General features: G+C 46.9%; 1 protein-coding gene across 2 annotated transcripts in view; it reads left to right on the forward strand.

Moving 5' to 3' along the window:
- ARAP3 (ArfGAP with RhoGAP domain, ankyrin repeat and PH domain 3) overlaps positions 1-22,733 on the forward strand; it is a 238,723-nt gene that overhangs the window by 112,944 nt on the left and 103,046 nt on the right. For both annotated transcript variants that reach the window (XM_073568037.1, XM_073568036.1), the window contains exons 3-7: positions 1,329-1,390; positions 12,115-12,185; positions 14,449-14,525; positions 19,047-19,313; positions 21,557-21,626. In XM_073568037.1, the coding sequence (XP_073424138.1) occupies positions 1,329-1,390; positions 12,115-12,185; positions 14,449-14,525; positions 19,047-19,313; positions 21,557-21,626 (547 nt within the window). The remainder of the gene's footprint in view (positions 1-1,328; positions 1,391-12,114; positions 12,186-14,448; positions 14,526-19,046; positions 19,314-21,556; positions 21,627-22,733) is intronic.

Raw genomic sequence — 22,733 nt, forward strand, 5'->3', positions numbered from 1 at the left:
GCTTCCCCACCACAGATAGCCGTCACAGGCTCTGCAGATGCATGGTCTCACCATGTGCTATTAAGGAATCCGGTCCACTCACAGGACCTTCCAACACAGAGACCTTCCAGGTACACAGCCTCACCATGTGCTCTTTAGGAATTCCGTCCACTCTTAGAACCTTCCACACAGGCCTGACCTCATGCAGAACATTACAACCTAGACCATGTGATCCAAACCATGATCACATTATGTAGCTGAAACCACCCCCATAGGTGGGAGGTATGTGGTTAGCCAGTCCCGCCCAGCTCTCCGGCTAACCCTGTAAGCCCCCCTAGTATAAACAGAAACAAGGCTCATGGAACTACAGGTCCCAGAGCAACATTTCAGGCTTACAGGTCAGAGGATCTCCTCCGCTGCTACACATACCGGCCATTTCCAATAATGCTGGTCACTGTCTCATAACATATACAGTAAGCTACACGCTCACTGCATTAATTATATATCTCAGTGACATCTTTTTATCTATCTAGTCTATTCTGACGGTTCTTGAGGTGAATTTACTATACTCATTTAATGAAATGTCAGGTTTTATATGAGATGGGTGGATAAAAATCAGATGTCACACGCAATCGTCCATGTACCGTGCAATTTTTTTCCCGTACCCATTGACTTGCATTGGTGAGTCTCAGCCATTTGAGGAAAAACCCGCAGATAAACACTGCCTAATTGAATAACATTGTTGCAAGTCCAATACAAATTTTTCTTACATTGCACTTACCAGTTTTATACTCAGATGTGAGCATACCCTTAATGTTATTGCTGCACCACAAAAATGAGCCAGAACATATGTTGTACTTAAGTACCCAAAGTTATTTACATATACTATTACTATTTATTCATTTACTTACTGTAGGGTGTTTGCTTACTTTCTTTTTGATTTAGCTTTACTTTTTTGAACTTTATACAAACTGGAGCCTGGCTCTCCCTTTTGGGCTGTTTATTTTGTTTATAAAATTTTCCACCTCAACAGTTGGGTCCTGCCCTGCCCTTCTCTTTTTGGGCACCTGTTGACACACAGTGTGGTGAACTACAAAAGATGGGGACCATCTTGATTGGGTATACACTTTTGTGGTGGGATGGCTTCTACTTTTTTTTTTTTATCAAAATAGTGTTAATGTTATTTACATGCACTATTCCTATTTATTAATTTATTTACTACAGTTTATTTGCTCATTTTCATTGTATCTTGTGTTATTGGTTGGTACACATAGCTTTATGATTGGACAAGACACTCTGTCACTATCCTTGAGTTCTATGAAACTAACATTCTTATTTTCCTCCAAAAGTTGCACAGGTTCGGCTGAAGTGGATTCACCTGTTGTTCCTGAACGGCCTATGTCTACTTTTGGTAAGAAATTCTACAGTCACCAATCAGACAATATTCCAGTAGTCATCATGATTTTTGTGGACAGTTTATATTTTGCCTCCACTCATGCACTGACTAATAAATCTGTGAGAAAGCCATACCAAACAACAAGTTGTATCTGGACCACTATGAATTTAAAATCACTCACAGGATGTGCGATAGACTGTCTATTTTTGAGACTAACTACAACCATAGCCTTTAGGTCTCCATACACATTAGACTAAAGTTGAATTAAGCTACCAAGAGCAGCGGGAGCAGCTGGCTATCCAATGTGTCTGGGGCCCCCTGACTCTCCCCACACAAATGATCTCAGGGGAGAAAAGGAGCCTTCTGTTGAAATTCCAATGGCCAAAGCATTCCTGTAGATGGGAGAGTCAGGAGAAATAGCTGATTGATCCACAAGCCAACCATTATCTAATGTGTATGGGTTCCTCTAAAGAACATTAAAAAAGACCTGTCACCACTCTTCGTGCCTGAGTAAATATTAATTACCCATGAAATAAGAATTCTGGAGCATCTTTTCTTATAACTCTACATTGGAATCTGTCACCCCATTTTCGGCCTATCAGCTGCCGGCACCGCCATCAGGGGATTATCTACAGCCTTCTGTAATGCTGTAGATAAGCCCCCAATGTATCCTGAAAGATAAGAAAAACAAGTTATATTATACTCACCGGGGGCACGGTCAGGTGCGGTGTGTCTCGCAGTCCGGTCCGGCGCCTTCCATCTCCTAGAGATGACGTCCTCCTCCTTGCTTCATGCTGTGCTCCTGCGCAGGCATACTGTCTCTGCCCTGTTGAGGGCAGAGTAAAGTACTGCAGGGTGCAGGCGCCGGGAAAGGTCAGAGAATTCCAGCGCCTGCGCACTGCAGTACTTTACTCTGCCCTCAACAGGTCAGATAAAGCACGCCAGCGCAGGAGCGCAGCATGAAGCAAGGAGGAGGATGGTGTTGCTAGAAGATGGGAGGCGCCGGACCGGACCGCGACACCCATCGTACTGGACCGGACGCCCGGGTGAGTATAATATAACTCATTTTTCTTATCTTTCAGGTTACATCAGGGGCTTATCCACAGCATTACAGAATGCTGTAGATAAGCCCCTGATGGCGGTGGCCACAGCTTATAGGCCGAAAATGGGGTGACAGATTCCCTTTAACCTCTCATTCCTCCTAGAAATGTATGAATAAATTGACAACTAGCCCTTACCATTTAGCGGGGTGTCCCTTTACAATCCAACACTGCCCAGTCAGTGCTTCCAGTACCAAATTATGTAGGAACAAACCACTTTGATGAGAGGAATGATAACAGTCAGATGTCAATTTATTCATAAAACTCAAGGAATTATACAGGTGGAACGTCACAAAGTAGGGCGCTAATAAAATGTGCTTTATAATTGTTATTTCTTTTGGAATAAATGTATTTACTAAAATAGATGTCAGGAAACCGTAAATGTATTTTTTGCTTTCTCTACAAGTTAGAAGGACCTTAAAGAGGTTGTTCACTACTTTTTCATTGACAACCTATCCTTAGGATATGTCATCAATGTCTGATCGGCCGGGGTCCAACACACCGCACCCCCACCGATCAGCTGTTACCTATCCACTGCAGGGTAAACCATCCGCCTCCTATTGATTTGAATAAGAGGATAATGTGTAATACCAAGCCTCGGCCACTACCAGAAGACAACCAGTTCTGCAGGCGAGTATTTCCGGCCGCGGTTCACCAATGACACCAATAACATCTGATTGGTGGAGGTTCCCAGTTTTGGACCCCAGCTGATGAGTTATTGATGACTTATCCTAAGGATAGCTCATCAATGTAAAAGTAGTGGACAACCTCTTTAACTGTAAAATGAAAAGTATTTCCTTGTTGAGTAATTAGGCACCACACAATGCCCATTGATGCTTTTATGATGTCGTCCAAAAATAAAAGGTTCACTATTGTAGACTGTTAGGACTGGCGGAACGCACCAAATGATAAAATAATAGTAGGCGCGTTCGCAGCCCGGGGTCCACCGTGCAGAGGTGGTACACTGCTGCTAGGTAATGGCGGAAGAATAGAGCGGCATAAAAACAGTTACACGTCCACAGAACTCTACCCCAAGGACACGGGGTTAGGGTCCTTCTAGGCCCACTGAGTGCGCGGCGTTGCTGCCACGAGCGCCACTATGGAGTGTGGAGCACAGGGTACTGAGGCATGCCGAGTCACTGATGATGACTAATGCCTGACTCAAACTCTGACCTACCTACGCCTAAGCCTGGGCACTAGCAGGCTAGGCTGCAGAACACATGCGTACCAAGGGTAGGGGTTTCATAATGAGTCAGTCACCAGAGACATTCATACGTGCATACACCACTCACTCTTTATAGTCTGAAAATACAGGCTATCCGAGCGGCCATGCGAACCTTTTATAGCCGCGAGCGTCCAGGACCTTCCTGGCTTCTCGGATGGGCCAATCCGAACACGAGCAGGACCTGAGCACGTGACCCTTGATCTCCAATGGGAGATCACTACACAGGCATGCTCAGTGGCCCGACATGGGGACTTAGTCCCTGGAGAATCTCGCTGCTGAGCAGCATGCATTGCCATAGCTGTGTCAGAGGTGGCAGCAGCAAGCAAACCCACGGAGCTGGTCTGGGCAGAGCGCCAGGACCGACGAGTTTGCTGAGCAACCTCCTCTGCAGCTGGAGAGGAATGGTAGACCGCCGGAAGTAAGGCTCGGGATTCCCACTGTGCAGCGACAGGAACCCGACGCCTAACGTTACCCCCCCTCCTAGGGCCCCCTACTCTCTGAGCCTCGCTCCGCTCAAATTCCGCAATGAGAAGAGGAGCGTGGATGTTTTCCACCGGCTCCCAGGTCCGCGCCTCTGGACCATGACCCTTCCAATCCACCAAGTAAAATTTTTTGCCCCGCATCATCTTGCATCCCACGAGGGCATTGACCTCAAACTCGTCTGACGACAGGTCTGATGTCCTGACAGATGGCTCAGAAAACCGGGAAATTTGCATCGGCTTAAGGAGAGACACATGAAACGTGTCCGAGATAGCCAAGTGTGGTGGAAGAGCCAGGCGGTAGACCGCAGGGGTGATCTGCTCGAGGACCTTGAAAGGGCCAATATAGCGCAGTGCAAACTTAGTGGATTCCACCCGCAGCCTGATGTTTCGAGCGGAGAGCCACACTAAGTCGCCAGGGGCGAAGGTCAGAGCCGGGCGCCGGCGAGTGTCAGCGGAGGACCTCATTCTCTCCTTGGAGTCCCAGATAGCATGCTGCGTGCGATCCCAAATGTCACTTGCCTCCACCGCCCAGTCTGCCACCCTAGAGTCGGTGGACGACACGGGCATGGGCACGGGGACGTGCGGATGCTGGCCGTAATTTAAGAGGAATGGGGTCTGATCGGTGGAGTCGGCCACAGCGTTGTTCAAGGCGAACTCCGCCCATGCCAGCAAGGGTGCCCAATCATCCTGCCTGGCCGAGACAAAATGTCGCAGATATGTCACCAGGGTCTGGTTGGCTCTCTCAACCAACCCGTTCGTCTCGGGATGATAGGCCGAGGAGAGATTTAGCTCTATGCTGAGCAGAAAACAGAGCTCTCTCCAGATCCGAGATGCAAACTGAGGACCCCGGTCGCTGATAATCTTATCCGGCATGCCGTGCAGGCGGAAAACATGTTTAATAAACAACGCTGCCAGGCCCCGTGCCGAAGGTAGCCGAGAGAGTGGTACCAGATGTACCATCTTGGAGAAATGATCGGTGACCACCCAAATGACGGTGCTGCCACTGGACTTGGGCAGACCCACCACAAAGTCCATACCGACCATCTCCCAGGGCCTGTCAGCAAGCGGCAGAGGATAGAGTAACCCAGCGGGCCGCTGCCGAGAGGGCCGATTCTGGGCGCAAGAGACGCACGCCCGTATATAGTCCCTGATGTCACGGGCCATATGCGGCCACCAGTACGTCCTCGCCAGAAGCTCAAAGGTCCGTTTGGTCCCAAAATGTCCACCCAGCCTGGACGAATGAGCCCAAGAGAGGACCTCCGGTCGCAGATGTGCAGGGACAAAAGTCTTGCCCGGAGGTACAGACTCGAGGGCGACCGGAACCACAGTCCACAGGCACTCAGGCAGGACTATCAGCCGAGGCTCCTCCTCTGATGACACCACGGAGCGGGAGACAGCATCGGCCCGGACGTTCTTCTCCCCGGAGAGAAAATGCAGAGTGAAGTGGAATCGGGAGAAGAACAAGGACCATCTGGCCTGGCGAGAATTCAGCCGCTGGGCTATTTGTAAATAGAGCAAATTCTTGTGGTCGGTGAACACCTGGAAAGGGTAGCGAGCCCCCTCCAGGAGGCGTCTCCACTCTGTAAAGGCCAACTTCATTGCTAGCAACTCCCTGTCCCCAATGGAATAATTCCTCTCCGCCGGTGTGAAGGTCTTGGAGAAGAAGAAGCATGGGTGCTTCCGACCTTGCGAGTCCTTCTGGAACAGGACCGCTCCAGCACTGACGGAAGAGGCATCCACCTCCAGAATGAAGGGTTTATCAACATCGGGGCAATGTAGAATGGAAGCGCTAGTGAAATGGGATTTAATAGAGGAGAAGGCCTTGGAGACAGGTTCTGACCACAACTTGGGGTTTGCACCCTTCTTGGTGAGGGCTACCAAGGGCGCTACCAAAGTTGAGAAGTGGGGAATGAATTGGCGATAGTAATTTATGAACCCCATAAAGCGCTGCACCGCTTTGAGAGAATGGGGCTCCTGCCAATCCATCACCGCCTGTAGCTTGGCAGGATCCATGGCCAAACCCTGGGCAGAGATGATATAGCCCAAGAAAGGCAAGGACTCCTGCTCAAACACACACTTCTCCAACTTAGCATAGAGGGAGTTTGCCCGCAGGAGGTCGAAAACTTTGCAAATATCTCTCCGGTGGGAGTCAATATCTGGAGGTAGATGAGAATATCATCCAGATAGACTACTACCTAGGTGGTAAGCATATCCCAGAAGATATCGTTCACAAAGTCTTGGAAGACGGCTGGGGCATTACAGAGCCCGAAGGGCATCACCAGATATTCATAGTGCCCGTCTCTAGTGTTAAATTCCGTCTTCCATTCGTCCCCATCACGGTTGCGAATCAGGTTGTAAGCCCCCCGCAAATCAAGTTTGGTAAACACTCTCGCTCCCCGTAGCCTATCAAACAGCTCCGATATCAGGGGTAGAGGATATGTATTCTTAACGGTGATTGTGTTAAGACCCCTGTAATCGATGCAAGGACGTAGTTCCCCACTCTTCTTCTGGACGAAGAAGACTCCCACCCCCGCTGGTGACATTGACTTCCTAATGAATTCTCTTGCCAGATTCTCCCTGATGTATTGAGAAATGGCCTCTGTCTCCGGGAGAGATAGGGGATAGACTCGACCCTGGGGAGGCTCAGCACCAGGCAAGAGGTCATAGGACAGTCATAGGGGCGATGCGGTGGAAGTGTCTCCGCCGCCTTTTTGGAGAACACGTTCGCATACTGTCGATAGTGTTTGGGAAGCGAGGAAAGATCTGCGGGGACACCTGGACGCATTCCCTCAGACATCTACCCTCACATAACTTACTCCAACCAAGAATTCTCCCAGAGGACCACTCTATATGGGGAGAGTGATACCGCAACCAGGGGATATCGTCTCCTGATGAGATGGAGACACTGAGATTAACAGTGGAGTGGTTTGGTGGGTAATCTGTGAGGGCAGAGTGGCACCATTCACTACTCTGACGGTGACTGGCTTGGACATCATAAGCAGTGGTATCGAGTGCCGTTGAGCGAAGGCAGATGACATAAAATTGCCCTCCGCTCCAGAATCTACGCAAACCTCCACCGCCAAAGTGGAAGAACCAAACCTGTTGTGAGTTCATTTTCCCCTTCACCTTTGATGTCTGATGAACTCCCTCTGCTGGTGAAGAGAGGTAGTGAAATTGATTGGGATGGGAAGAACCTGTTATCTGACCAGGCGGAGTGTGATTGGACATCTGGAATTTCTGAGTGGATATAAGGCAGCCGACGCCCTGCAGGGTTTGCTGGTGATCCTTTCTGCTCTGAGCTCTGGCATCCAGTTTTAGTTCCTGTCTACTAAAAGCTAAGTTTTTGCCCTACTATTATTCCATGAGATTTTGTCTGGTTTCCTTAGTGTTTGTATTCAGCCAGTCCTGGTTGGGACTGGCTGAATTCCATTTTTGTCTCTGATCAGTTGATCTCTTTGCTCTGTTTTCAGAATATACCTGAGTGCTGATATAGTGATTTTGAAGTCTAGTGACTTCAGGGCCTTTTTTCCTATCAGACGGTTGGGACATTTTTGTAGGGTTTTTTGCGGATTGCAGCCAGCATCTTTTCTGTCCTGTCCTATCTAGTTAGTTGGGCTCCATCGTTTGCTCAGCCTGTCTTTCTGTCTGTGTTTGTGTTTTCATCTGTTTTTCACCGACAATACATGTTGGGGGCTGTCTATTGCTTTGGGGTCTGCTCTGGGGCAGTTTAGATCTCCCCTTTCTTTCTTTAGGCTTATGTAGTTCTCCGGCTGTGACGAGGGGTTTAGGACACCGTAGGAACCCCCCACGGCTACTGTTAATTGTGGTGAATAGGATCAGGGGTCTGCAATCTGATAGCTACCAACCTCTCTGGTTTTCTGGACTTAGCTTGTATTTTTGTTTTCTCCTCCTCCGGTGACTCATTCATAACACAAACCCAAGTGTCCCCTTAAAGGACAACTTGGAGGAAAACACAGCGGATTCTAGTGAGCCGCCTCCTATGGCCACTAGGGGCGAGTGTCTTCCCAGCCGCTGTGGGCACTGGTTGGCAAAGTGACCGGACTGCCGGCAACCATGACAGATCACAGGGGCTCGAGCGGGCCAGGGCCTGGATCCCTCGCAGGAAGCCCCCTGACGCTCGGACGCCCGATCGGGAGATTCCAGAGGTTTAGCAAAACTGGGTGCCAACCTAAACCTCTGCCTACACTGGGACCGCTCCAGCCTTCGCTCGGCAAAGCGAAGGTCTATACGGGTGGAGACGGTGATAAGCTCCTCCAGTGTAGCAGGAATCTCACTGGTGGCCAGAGCGTCCTTCACATGGCCAGCCAAACCTCTCCAGAATGCCAGAATGAGGACCTTATCTGGCCACTCTAACTCCGAGGCCAGCATCCGGAACTGGTTGGCAAAGTGGCTGACCATGGACGAACTCTGTACAATGCCAGCAGCTGGAGCGCGGTGTCATGGGTGACTCGCGGTCTCAGGAAGACATGCTTCAGAGTGTCCAAGAACCGAGAGGCACTCTGCACCACATGATCACCACGCTCCCACAGCGGTGTGGCCCACTCCAAAGCCCTGCCCGACAAGAGGGAAATAATAAATCCCACTTTGGCCCGCTCGGTGGGGAATCGTGCTGCCAGCAGCTCCAGCTGTATCGAGCACTGGCTCACGAAACCCCTACAAGAGGCACTATCACCCGAGAACTTCTCGGGCAGCGGGAGGTGGGACAAAGTCGGGGCAGGGATGGCAGTGGTCACACGGGAGACAGCCTCTGTGGCTGCCTGAACAGCGACCGCAGTAACATCCGCAGCTGAGGCTGGACGCTCGAGAGCCGCCAACTTGCCCTGCAGCAGTCGCTGTTCGTCCGCCATTACTAGCCAGACCCTGGCGCTAGGATAATGTTAGGACTGGCAGAACGCACCAAATTATAAAATAATAGTAGGTGTGTTCGCAGCCCGGGGTCCACCGTGCAGAGGTGGTACATTGCTGCTAGGTAATGGCAGAAGAATAGAGTGGCATAAAAACAGTCACACGTGGGTTACGTCACCCAATGTGAACAGGAGCGGACTCTGTTAATTCACAGAGCCGCACAGCCGCTGAATGTCGATGCCAGAGCCTGTTTAGCTCACAGAGCCCGGACAAAGAGTGCACAGCAAGCGGCCACAGAACTCTACCCCAAGGACACGGGGTTAGAGTCCTTCTAGGCCCACTGAACGCACGGCGTCGCTGTCACGAGCGCCGCTTTAGACGCTGAGTGTGGAGCACGGGGTACTGAGGCGTGCCGAGTCACTGATGATGACTAATGCCTGACTCAAACTCTGACCTACCTACGCCTAAGCCTGGGCGCTAGCAGGCTAGGCTGCACAACTAGAAAAAAATGGTCTAAAAAAGCCCTAGCCAGCTCACCAACCACAGCCACAGCACGGAACCTCGTCTGGACCCAACGATAGTCGATAGTAGACAAAAACATAAGGGGCGTTCCAGCTGATAAAATTTCTTGCTTTATTGAAAAAATTAAAATAGTAAAGCGGCTTACTCCTCAAGAGCAGATGGATGTGCTATGAGGCACTGAGATACCAGCTTCGCGTTTCGACCCTACAAGGGTCTTTATCACAGCTGCAAATTACTAACATAATGCAAACCTTATACTTAGTGCTATTTTAAATATTTGTATATATGTTAATCAATTTGTTTTTATGTGGTATTATTTTGCAAACCTAGAGAATGTGGAGTTTTGTACACAGGACCTTTCTATTAGAACATGTGATAGAAGGTGATAGCGTCATTGGTCTCTATGGAACATAGGCATTGTAGTAATGCTCATAGGACCTTTGGCTTGCTCATGTGATCTACATTGCAGTTCTCATTGGTCAGCACTAAGTATAAGGTTTGCATTATGGTAGTAATTTGCAGCTGTGATAAAGACCCATGTAGGGTCGAAACGTGTAGCTGGTATCTCATTGCCTCATAGCACATCCATCTGCTCTTGAGGAGTAAGCCGCTGTACTATTTTAATTTTTTCAATAAAGCAAGAAATTATATCAGCTGGAACGCCCCTTATGTTTTTGTAGGCTGCACAACACATGCGTACCAAGCGAAGGGGTTTCATAATGAGTCAGTCACCAGAGACATTCATACGTGCATACACCACTCACTCCATATAGTCTGAAAATACAGGCTATCCTAGCACATGGCCGAGCGGCCATGTGAACCTTTTATAGCCGCGAGCGACCGGGACCTTCCTGGCTTCTCGGATGGGCCAATCCGAACACGAGCAGGACCTGAGCACATGACCCTTGATCTCCAATGGGAGATCACTGCACGGGCATGCTCAGTGGCCCGACATGGGGACTTAGTCCCTGGAGAATCTCGCTGCTGAGCAGCATGGATTGCCATAGCTGTGTCAGAGGTGGCAGCAGCAAGCAAACCCACGGAGCTGGTCTGGGCAGAGCACCAGGACTGACGAGTTTGCTGAGCAACCTCCTCTGCGGCTGGAGTGGAATGAGAGATCGCCAGAATTAAACGCCCCGTCACACATAGCGACTTACCAGCGATCCCGACAACGATATCAACGTGTCAGGATCGCTGGGGAATCGCTATGTGATCGCTGGTGAGCTGTCAAACAGACAGCTTCACTAGCGATTAGCACAGCGATGCCGCGCGTGCGGCATCGCTGTGTTCAGCGCTGATTCATGTCAAAATAGAATTAAAATAAAAAATATTGTTATTCTCACCTTCCGACGTCCCGCGCAGCGTTCCCGCCTCTCTCCACGCTCCGGTCCCAGTAATCCTTTGCGAGAATTACCGCGATGACGTCCGTTCTCGCGGGATCGCAAAGTCTCGCGTTCATTCTTGCAAAGGATTACTGGGACCGGAGCGTGGAGAGAGGCGGGAATGCTGCGCGGGACGTCGGAAGGTGAGAATAGTAATATTTTTTTTTTTTTTTTTATTATTTTATCGCTGATCGCTGGTCTCCCGCCTGTCACACACAGCGATGCGTGCTGGCCAGCGGGAGATCAGCGACGAAAGAAATGTCCAGAGGTTTCCCAGAGCGATCAGCGATACCGGCAGGGGGGCCGCTCGCTGATCGCTGTCACACACAGCGATCTCGCTGGTGAGATCGCTGTTGTGTCACAAAACTTGTGATTCAGCAGCGATCTCGCTAGCGAGATCGCTATGTGTGACGGGGCCTTAAGGCTCGTGTTTCCCGCTGTGCAGCGACAGGAAGCCGACGCCTAACATAGACATTGTCCATGAGATGAGGATCCTAAACGCGAAACCCAATACCTGTTAAGTAATATACCTAACAATGTATATAAAAGTTGATTTTCTAAACTGGACAACCCCTTAAAAGGGAACCTGACAAGTGATACATGCTTCCCAAACCGTGGCCAGCAAGTATCAGCCACTGACTGTAAAATTGCAGCCATGTGTGTTTGACTCTGAAACGCTGCCTCATTTCAAAGAAAAACATACTTTTGATAGCTGCTGGGGACCGAGCTGCACTGGCCACTAGTCGTATAGGCGGGTCTCCAGCGGCCTCTCTCCGTCCACTGACAGTGACTGACATGTCTCTGCTTATACACGCATCAAACATACATGGCTGTGATCGTACAGCCAGTGCCTGATACATGCTGCTCTTGTTCAGGCAGCATGTACCACCTCTCAGGTTACCTTTAAAACAAGAGAAGTCAGAAGAATATTATATATTAATAATGTATTTGTTTCACCATTTAGCAAAACTTCCTTCTTTCCGTCCATAACTTAATGTGTTATTTTAAATCAAATGTAATGTTTGGAATTGTATACTGTATGGTATTATACATTGATGAGTACGGTAACTACAGAAGTCATCCATAACATCACACAAGATTCATACTATAGACTTTGTTTCCAACAGTATTATTAAAATCTTTTTTGTTGTTGTTAACTTAGTATCTGCAGAGGCAATCAACCCATACTGTGAAACCCTATTCAACCGCCTTTCTCAAGCACAAGACTTAAAGGTAATAATCTGGAGATATATCGATATTGCATTTTGTTCTTTTGCTATCCCCTCTAAAACTGGGTTCATTTTTCTCCTCTATATGAGATTCAGTTCACTGGAGAACTATGTGTGAAAACAACACTTAGACCGCGGTCACACTTGCGAGTCTCTCACCTCAAAACCCGGCACTGCCGATGGCGGTTCAGACTGGAGAGTTCAGCTGCATAGAAAGACATGCATCCGCACACTCCAGTCGCGAGTGCCGGCGGCAGTGCCGGGTATTGAGGCGAGAGACCCGCGCGAATTTCTCACAATGTACTCGCAAGTGTGACCCCGGCCTTAGTTTGAGTATTTCTGCGGTTTTCATGGGAAATACAAATAAAGCACAATAATATAATTGCAATTTAAATTTTTTAAGCACCATTGCAAATTAGATTTAGTATTGATTTTTGCAAACTTTCTTCTGTTCGCAATAAAACAACCAGGTAAGAACAATTTAGATAGTTCAACACAACTAATACAAGTAGCTTCTCCAAAATCAACACAAAATCCCACTTTTAATGAATAATGCTTTCTCAGAATCATTCAACTACTTCATTTGAAGCATCTTTTGTACTTAGCGGAGCACCTTTGGCTGTTGTGGCCTACTACACAAATGATGCCAAGGTTCTTTCCACTTTCCAATCTTAGCTCTCATGGGCAAAGGCCTCCAGGACACTAATAGTCTTGGTTTTGCATGCAGCAACTACCTTATTCAAATTCCGCCAAAGCTTTTCTGTAGGGTTCAAGTCAAGCAGTTGTGATGGCCACTCCAAAATCTTCCCGGACTTCTTCTTAAACAAAGCCTTGGTGGACTTTGAGTTATACTTGGGAGAATTGTCCTGTTGATAATTCCAATTATTTCAAAGCTTCTACTTCCTCACAAAAGGCATAATATTTTGTTTTTTTGATATTGAATATTTTGATATTTGATTGAATCCACCTTGCCCTCCATATATAATGTATATCTGTATTTCCTTGTATTTATTGGTTTTTCAAATACCTATTATGGTCGGAATGTCACTCTTTGCTTATTTGATGGTTTTGATAACACAATAAATTTAGGGAGCAGTTCATGTGCTTTGGATTTTCATTAGAGCATGTCATAACAGCCATTGCGTGATATACTTAGTACTATAGATTGTAAGCTTGTGAGCAGGGCCCTCATTCTTTTGGTATCTGTTATGATCTATGTGATTATTGTTATGCTGTAATGTCTATTGTCTGTACAAGTCCCCTCTGAAATGTAAAGTGCTGCGGAATATGTCGGCGCTATAGAAATAAAATTTATTATTATTATTACTAATGATGCCTGACATGATATTGGCCTTTTCCCAGTCTTAAATTACCAGCCCACAGCTGTCTGTTTTCACTCGGCTGGTTTTAAAAAGTAAGGGAATTTTTTTTTGTCAAAAATATGAACACACTTCAGCAGATCTCCACAGATCCCATTATACACTAGTGTGATCCATCATTTGCCGGTGGTATCTTTCATTTGATGAAATCTGGTCTAATCACAGGGCTTTAATGGGAATCTGTTAGTAGGTCATAGAAAGTTGAATAAAGTGATACCTGTATATTGGCAATCTGATGTATATCCTCATTTTTTTAAATATGTAAATGAGCTGTTAAGATCTATAGGAGGAAAATGGAATGCCATGAGAATCTGTCTCCAGAGCTAATTTTAAATGAAAGAAGGAGTTACCAGTGTGAGACGTGGACCAGGAGAGCAAACTGTCAGTCATTACAAGTGGTAACGCTCCCTTTCGCTGTAAATAAGTTCTGGACGTAGATTCTCTTTGAGATCTATGTCATGCCCATAGATCTTAACAGCTCATTTACATTTTAAGAAAAATGTGGATATCTCTGGAATAAGACATCGGATTGCAGATATCCAGGTATCATTCTAATTCAACTTTATATGACCTACATGCCCACATAGATGGCTTAGGAAGGTTTATCCCACTGAGAGATTTCCTATAAACTGTATCCTGAAAATATGATATGATTCTGACATACTGTTAACTTTAGAAATGTTACTCATGGTAGATTTTAACCAGGCACGTTATAGACAATCAGAGCATAGTTCCTTGAAATTAATGTTGTTTTTTGTAGCACAATGGTAGTAAAAGATGCACCTTCAATAGAATATTATTGTAATAACGAGTGGACTTATTATCTAGAATGTTAAAATTGCTTTTTACTTTTTATTAAACATTTTTATCATTATTTTAATTATTCAGGATACCAAAAATGGCAAAATCCGGACATGTTCTACCATGCCCATGTTTACTCCAGGAGAGGATAGAAGTCTTGCCAGGTAAGTCTGAATGCATATACTGTATTGGTCCAGAGTCAACATTTAAAGGGCGTAAAATGGGCAGATTTATTTTAGATTTTCTGATGTATTTTAAACCCTGAACCAGTCATAAGCAAAATATCTTAGACAGCATGTGACATGAAAGAAGGAACAAGACAGCTCTGCAACTTCACCCCCACATACTCCTTCTACAAAAGAAAGCGAAGCAGATAAATTAGGAAGTTTGCAGATCTTGATCGTAGAAGATTACAGATCAACTAAGTATGCAAGCTTCCTGCAAGAATGATAGAATAGAAAATTTGGGTTCCAGAAATGTTTATGTCTTAAAGAGTCACAAACTGCTGTCACCAGGTGCCCACATATGAATATGAGAAAAATGTTGTCCCATAAAGAATGTTTTTTTCACCTATGCAGGTGTGGTGCCCCTGAGGGTCCAGTCGCCACAGAGGTACTGCATCTCAACCAGAGGTGTGGTACCCCACTCTCGGGTAAGGAGGGAGCACTACTGGGTTGCCCTCCCAGGGCTGTGGGGTACTCAGTACCGGGCCGGTCTCTCAGAAGGGAATGTCACAGCAACGGTGACCCGGTCCATGGCCCTGGGCGCCCAAGTAATGGGGGAGATTGAATGATAAAATGTAGTTGATTAAATGAATAGTTTGTGACGCCACCTGTGGTGTTCGGCAAGTGAGATGTTAAGCATGCAGATCCTCTGGGACTGGTGGTGTGTTGCAGCCAAGATGGTGAAGCTCCCCACAGGTGGAGCTGTGGTCCCAGGGCAGTGTAGATGTAGGGGTAGAGGAGAGGCACAGGCGGTGTAGAAGATGGTACCCAGATGTAGTGGTACAGGGTGTGTTGGCGCAGGAATAAATGGAGGACACCAGGGCTTGTAGTTCCAAAGCTTTACTCACAGTCTGTAGTACACACAGGTGCCTGCCTCCGTGCTGTATCCTCCGGGTCAGGAACTCAGTCAACCTCCAGGCCAGATGGAATGCTCCCTTCCAACACTCCGCCAACATGTGCCTTTCTGAACGTCTCCTCTTATAGCGCCTTTAAGTGAAGTACTCCTAGTACTGAGTTACACTGGAGTTCCTCCTGACAGATGTTCCCAAGAACTATACTTGTACGGCAGACACCTGTAGCCTGCTTCGGGGACTCCTTACTCCTAAGTCCCGGCTCACTATCCAAGTTGCTGTTGTGCCCCCAAGTCTTAGATGGGAGCATTTACAGCCCACTACTCCTCCGTTTTCTGCTGCAGGACCATTAGTATCCATACAACCTCGGGGACCGGGCCCCGGCCTTGCGCTTAGAACTTCTAGGCAGGATTCTCTCCTAACCCACGTTCTCTGTTCCCTTTTACTCCTACTTTCTGTTCTAGTCTCTCCTTCTTATGGAAGATCAGGTTTCGGTTCAATGTCTTTCTCCTTCTTTCCTTTCCCGTGCGAGCAGACCCAGGTCACTGAGATCTGCTGCAGTACCTCCTTCCTCCATCCCTCTCCCAGGAATCTTCTTATCCTCACTCCTCTCTCTCTCTGACTGACTGACTGAAATTCTAAACCTTCCCACTCTTTTATGTGTTTTAACTCCACCCGTCTCCCAGCACGTTTCGTGTTCCAAGCAGGGCGCCACCAAAGGTGCTCTGCTACACTCCAAGCAGGGAGCCGCAATGTGGCTTTGCTGAACTACTGTGTTGTGTGGGATGCAAGTGTTGGAGCGTGGTCAGGAGCCTCCAACCTACCTGGATGGTGGGGTACCACACCTCAGGAGGAGGTGCAGTACCTCTGTGGCAAATGAATCCTCAGGGGCACCACGCTACCAGGCACCCACACACTAGCACCCAACACCACACCTCTCCAGGCCATGGGGGAACTAGGTAGAGGGTATGGGTAGAGGAAGTAGATAAGGGTAGGACAGCTGGAGAGAAAGCTGACAGTTGGTAGTGGAGAGTTTTCATGGAAACAGGAGTCAGTTGGAGCAGGTGTCAAGAGAGGAGTGACGGAGAGGGGCTCTAGTGAGGAGAAGGGGTCCTAGGGGCCAGGGAAGTGAAGAATCCACCCGTGGCGCCTGAATCCATGCCGACCGTAGTCGGGTGGATGGACCAGGTCTCAGTGGGGACCGGCCCCAGACTAGTGGAGAGACTGTAGGACTCAGCTAGCGAACCGGAGGCTGTAGTATCTGTATGTGCGACAGTCAAATCCACACACAATCGCTAAAAATGAAGCCACATAGGGTCAAGGGGACCAGGAGATCGTGCCCGACAGGACCTGAGGCTGCTGGCCTGGGACACTGAGGCACAGGGCGTGAGCCAGCGCAAAAAGATGACCTGGGAAGGTACACAAGAAGGGGTTCCTGGAAAAGTGCACCCAAACTACCTGAGAGTTGACTGGACCACTGACCCGGAGGACACAGCAGCCAGCTGGTGATTGTAACCTAAAGACTTTGAGTATAGTGTGAAGACTGCACCCTGCTGTGTCCTCATATTTATTTACTGCGTCACCTGACCTGCACTACAACAGTTACCATCATCAAATTAAGCCTATAACTGCCCTGGGGCCCGCTCTACCCGTGGAGAGCTGTAACATCTCTGCTGCGTCACCAACCGCCTCAGTGAACCTGAATCGCTCCGTCGGCTATCTATTGCCGAACACCACGGGTGGCGTCATGACTTAATCCCCCATAAACTTTTCCCCTTACATTTTATTGCGTGCCCAGGGCCACGGACCGGGTCACTGCTGCCGTGACATCCCCTGAAGAATTGACCGGCCAGGACCGAGTACTCCCGGCCCTAGTGGGCGTTGCAAACTTGGCGTCACGAACAGGATCTACCGACCCATTAAACCGGGCTCCATGCGCCCATAGAATATGCAAAAGGGAGTGGTGTAGCTTCCCATTGTTGGCTGGGTTGCTGAAAGGCATGAAAATCATGCCTGCCCATTGTAAAGACTTCTATGAAAAAGGATTTGTCCATCGGCCAGGGAAATCCACCTCCTGGTGTGGCCAACAGCAAAAGAGAGAAGGCAGAAGGAGCAATAGTGAGTGTGCGACAAGGAACCCGGTGAGCATCATGGCGAGCGGTGGTTGGAGTGACCTGGAGTGTGAGGTGGAAGCGGTGGGCTCCCTCAGCCAAGGAAGATCCTGACCAGCTGCCCGTGGTAGACCCGGAATTCCTTAGATCAGAGATGAAGGAGCTAAACCGCCAGCTCCAGAAGACACAGATAACAATAATATCTGATGATTTTTAACCTGTATGGCAGACAGCGTGAGCCTATATCACTTGCACTGTCCTTTTCACTGTCAGCCCCGGGCTCTTGGCCTGCTGCCATGCCTTCAGGTGTTTGGTGTGGCCAGGGAGCTTGCAGTCCCCTGCTCTCCAGATTTGGCTGTCGGCACAGCACCCACCCATCCAAGGACTCTGGTGTCCCTTTTTGTCAGCGCTCCACTCTGGGGTCAACTATACACAGTTTCTATTCCCCTGAGCTCTTGTCTCTGCTCCTGTCCCTTCCCCCTCCACAAACCAATTGCCAATTCTCCTCTCTCACTGTCCTGTCAAGAGCTCCAGCTGGCTCCCGTTTCCATGGCAACTCCCCTGTTTACTCTCTCAGCTGACTTCTTTCTGACTCACTAACCCCACCTGCTGGCCAGAATTTATAAGGAAGCTCCCCTTTCTGGCCTGGAGCAGGAATTGACATGTACACTGTGTTACCAGGCATGGGGACCACCCTGCCTCCAGGCATGGCATCATCCCTTAGAGGGAGGCAATGTCACCATGGCAACCAGACTCTGGGGTGCCACATCCACTACCTGAACAACACCTTTTTTAATAAATTAATCCCCTTGTAACATAAAAATAACATAAACGCACTATCCACACCTTTGCCGTTTTAGCGTGTTCTGCGCCGGTTCTCTGGGTGCTCGGGTGAAATTGCCCTGATCGCCTGCAGGTCTTACATGGAATAATAATAATATCAAAGGAGACAAGGTGCAAACTTCGCTGGGATGGCACCATTTCAAGAGTTGAATATATGTTATTTTTATTTTAGAACGGGAGTTACTTTACTTAAAAAAGTGGTTATCCAGGTAGTGAACATCCTCTTTCATGACTGTGGTCATTAAGTTATAAGAATTAAAAAGGATACATTGATAAAGATCTAAAGGTCAAGGTTCAGCTCTAAAGCTCTCTACACATGTGATGGCTGTTTCTCTTGCCTCCCTAATACACATGAACAAACAATGAGCCAAAAGCTGAAAAAGCTGCTGCCAGAGAGCTTTGGCATTGTCTTATCTCCCGAACAAGAGCGTCGAAGGTCAATAAACAGATCAAAGACTCGTTTTCGACTGCTCACACTAATATCTGTGGGTTCAACTGATTTTAATCTAATATGTTTAAGGGTATTAAATGGTGACAATACGAAAAATAAATTTTCCCAAACTCCCATCTAATGTGAGAGGAAAGAAAGTCTAAGGAATTTTGACAATTGCAGCAAGTTAAATTAGAAAACACTGTATTTTATTGTTTTCTCACAGGAGTATCGGTGAAGCGACTAAGGAGAGGAAGAGTGATGACGAAGAGGGAAAAACTCAGCGAATCACACAAATTATTCACAATGAGCAGGAAGGTTATTCCACTGTGGACTCTCCTGCAGACAACAAGCGGTTCAGTCTTCCTTCAGACTTGTACAAAGATGAAATACTCGATGACTTGACCATATCGCCATATGCTAGCTTCACATCCATCCATGATAAGTCACGGCCAGTGCTCAGTGGGTGGTTAGATAAGCTCTCTCCTCAAGGGTGAGTTGGATGCCAGTTTTTCTTCTTGCTGCAGTGGAGATATACAGCTCTGGCAAAAATGTAGAGACCACTGCAAAATTTTCAGTTTGTCTGATGTTTCTCTTTATAGGTATATTTTTGAGTAAAATGTAAATTGCTCTTTTATTCTATAAACTACTGACAACATGTCTTCGAATTTCTAAGCACTAAATTTTGTATTTATTTTCAGAAAATGAGAAATGGTCAAAATAACAAAAAAAATGCAGTGCTTGTAGACCTCAAATAATGCTAAGAAGACAAGTTCATAATCATTTAGAAACAACAATACTAATGTTTTAACTCAGGAAGAGTTCAGAAATCAATATTTTGTGGAATAACCATGATTTTTAATCACAGCTTTCATGCGTCTTGGCATGCTTTCCACCAGTCTTTCACACTGCTTTTGGGTGACCTTATGCCACTCCTGGTACAAAACTTTTAGCATTTTCTCTTTGTGTGATGGCTTGTGACTATCCATCTTCCTCTTGATTACATTCCAGAGGTTTTCAGTGGGGTTCAGGTCTGGAGATTGGGCTGGCCATGACAGGGATTTGATGTGGTGGACCTTCATCCACACATCGATTGCAGTGGGGACGGTATATATATTACCAGTTCCAGGGTGGGAATATATATATAAACCTCCAGTCCGTCACTGCCAGGATTCCCCAATAACACAGGTTGGGGATAGCAGTTAGCTGTATGTGTCATGTTACCGTTCCTTATAACTTGTGGATGAAGGGAAGCTCTCATATCTCACCTTCTTAGTTTCTGGTCCGTCTGCACGCGTGACGTGACGTGGCTTCCATGGCAGAACAATGACAAAGGCTAAAGGTGTGTAGCTAGCTTTTAACCCCTAGCTCGCCCCCTCACATATTTTCCACTGCCCCTCTGGGTTGGACTGAATTCTCCTCCCTTGAGCACCTAGATGAAATAATTCCGAATATCTAGGATGGGTCATCATTTCCTAGCAGGAGGTCCAAACGGGACGACTGGCATCTCAAAGGGTTCATTGGGGCTGGACCGATATAGAGAGTCCAAACTTGGGTCGGCTAACTGTTTCTGGAGAGCCAGGTGTCCATTATCCGGGACCGCTAGAGAAAGATGAGAGGGTGCTTGCGGAGGGCTCCCAGGGTTCTGGTGGTATATTGGACTTACCCCTGAGAAGGGCAGTACTCTCATAATTCATCTCTAGATGTCAAAGACGCTCTAGTGCATTCCCTTGAAATCTAATTGATGTTGTCTGCCTTGCACAAAAGACAGCAGGAGGTCCCAGCTCTGCTCCTCCTCGCCTTCATAAACACGTGTCCTCTAATTCTCTGACCAAATGACAAAGTTCTGTTCTTTTGGGGATTTGTGAACTTATCCCAAGGGTGTGGGCCACTTCCCTGCTGTGGAAGGGAGATCTCTGGATAATCTATGGGGCCTGAATTGATAAATCCAAAGTGGAGTCTCCCTCATCCCTCACACCTTCTTTCTCCCAACACCTGCCAATTGGAACAGTTGTGACACCATCATACACATTAGTTGATCAGCCAGTTTCTTTTAGCTGACATTCACCAGGTGGTTTTCCCTATATAAAGTATTGCCTCAACTTTTAAGTCCTCTTTTACAGCATTCTGGTATGCTGTATGTATGTCCCCAATCCCCTCTCTTTTCTTGATCCAGAGCATCCTCTCTTCTTATGATTGCTGTCCTCCTTCCCTGCTTCATGTAGAAGATGCATCCTAAATCATCGACACAGGGTCCACCATTGTAATCCTGCACAAATGTACGTCTCTCTGCCCGGCCGAGGACAGAGCAAAGTACTTTAGTGTGCATGCGCTGGGAAAGGCCAAAGAGAACTGTTGACCCAGAAGTGAAGTCGGCGCATGCGCACTACAGTACCCAGGGGCTTGGGGACTTACATACAGCTTACTAGAATGCTATAAAAGAGGTCTTAAAGGTGGTGTTCGTTCTTTATATTGGGAAACCATGGTGACAGTTTCACTTTAAAGTGTACATTCCAGAAAACCCTTCTTTTACATATCTACTGCACAAAAAAGCTCATTTTATATTGCCCTTTACCAAATAATTTTGCTTGCGCATGGCTGCCAAATATCATAGGCAGGTAAGGTTTACAAGGCTTGGAGAACAAGCCATAGTTAGTCCATGCATGTATTAAAAAAATGTATGTATATGTACATATCTATAACCTTATCCATACTGATACTGCAGTTTTTTTTCAGAAACTACGTCTTTCAAAAACGATTTGTAAAATTTGATGGCAAAAATCTAATGTATTTCAGTAATGACAAGGTATGTAAATAACTGATACCATGTTTCATCTTAGGGCAATCATTTTTTACTTTTGTACTATTACGAAAGTGGTCCTTAGAATAGGCCATCATTGTTTGAAAGGTAATCATTCCCAGGAGTTTCATGACACCTTCATGGTTAAAGGGGTATTACCATCTCCATGATCCTATCCCAATATATGGTGCATCTAGTATTGTGAGGAAAGAGAGAGACACAAGCGCAATATAGGGTCTTATCCCACAAATAAAGTCAGCGGTTTGACAAAAAACTGCTCACCTGGTAGTAGGTATTCAAAGCATGTATAGATAAGGGCTGCTGCAGATCCACAAGTCGGTCACCGACTATCTGAAACAGAGCTCTGCAAAGGAATACGTGGATTTCGTCCGCGCTGCCCAAATGATGAAATTCCAGAAGGTTAATAAAGTTTGACAGTGGTTTATTCTACGCGTTTCAAGGTTTTTTGCAACCTCTTCTTCAGGAAATATGGAAATATGGAAATATGGTATTTCCTGAAAAAGAGGTTGAAAAAAACTTTGAAACGCGTAGAGTAAACCACTGTCAAACTTTATCAACCTTCTGGAATTTCATCATTTGGGCAGCGCGGACGAAATCCACGTATTCCTTTGCAGGGCTCAATATGGGGTGTATGTAATAATAATAATACTGTATTAGCAAATACCTCCAATTAGAAATGTAGTCAAGCTTTTTTGATTCGCTATGTCTCTTTCCTCATGTGCAGGTGTTTCAGGACCTTAGGTATCAATTGCTTTTTAAGCAGTTTCACAAAGGAGGGAGAAAAAGACCGGGTTTTTCAATGTATCCACGCTGACCACACAAGGACAGAAATATTCTTCAAAACTTTATTATGCCGATGCGTTTCATGGCAAATCTGTCACTTCTTCAGGGCCAAAGAATTTATTGAAAAACCCGGTCTTTTTCTTCCTTCTTGTGACATTGGTATCTACGGGAGTCTGCAGCGACCACTGGTTCCTTTTACATTTTGCAAGGGGTTGTGACTGTTCACAACCTGTAAAGGTGAGTGCACTAACTGTGTATTGTCACCCAAAAAAATCACTTTTATTGCCCTATGTGCACTCTCTTTCCTTA

The sequence above is a fragment of the Dendrobates tinctorius genome, unplaced genomic scaffold (assembly GCF_039654945.1).
Source record: "Dendrobates tinctorius isolate UK_male_01 unplaced genomic scaffold, ASM3965494v1 ptg000020l, whole genome shotgun sequence".
Classification (NCBI taxonomy): domain Eukaryota; kingdom Metazoa; phylum Chordata; class Amphibia; order Anura; family Dendrobatidae; genus Dendrobates; species Dendrobates tinctorius.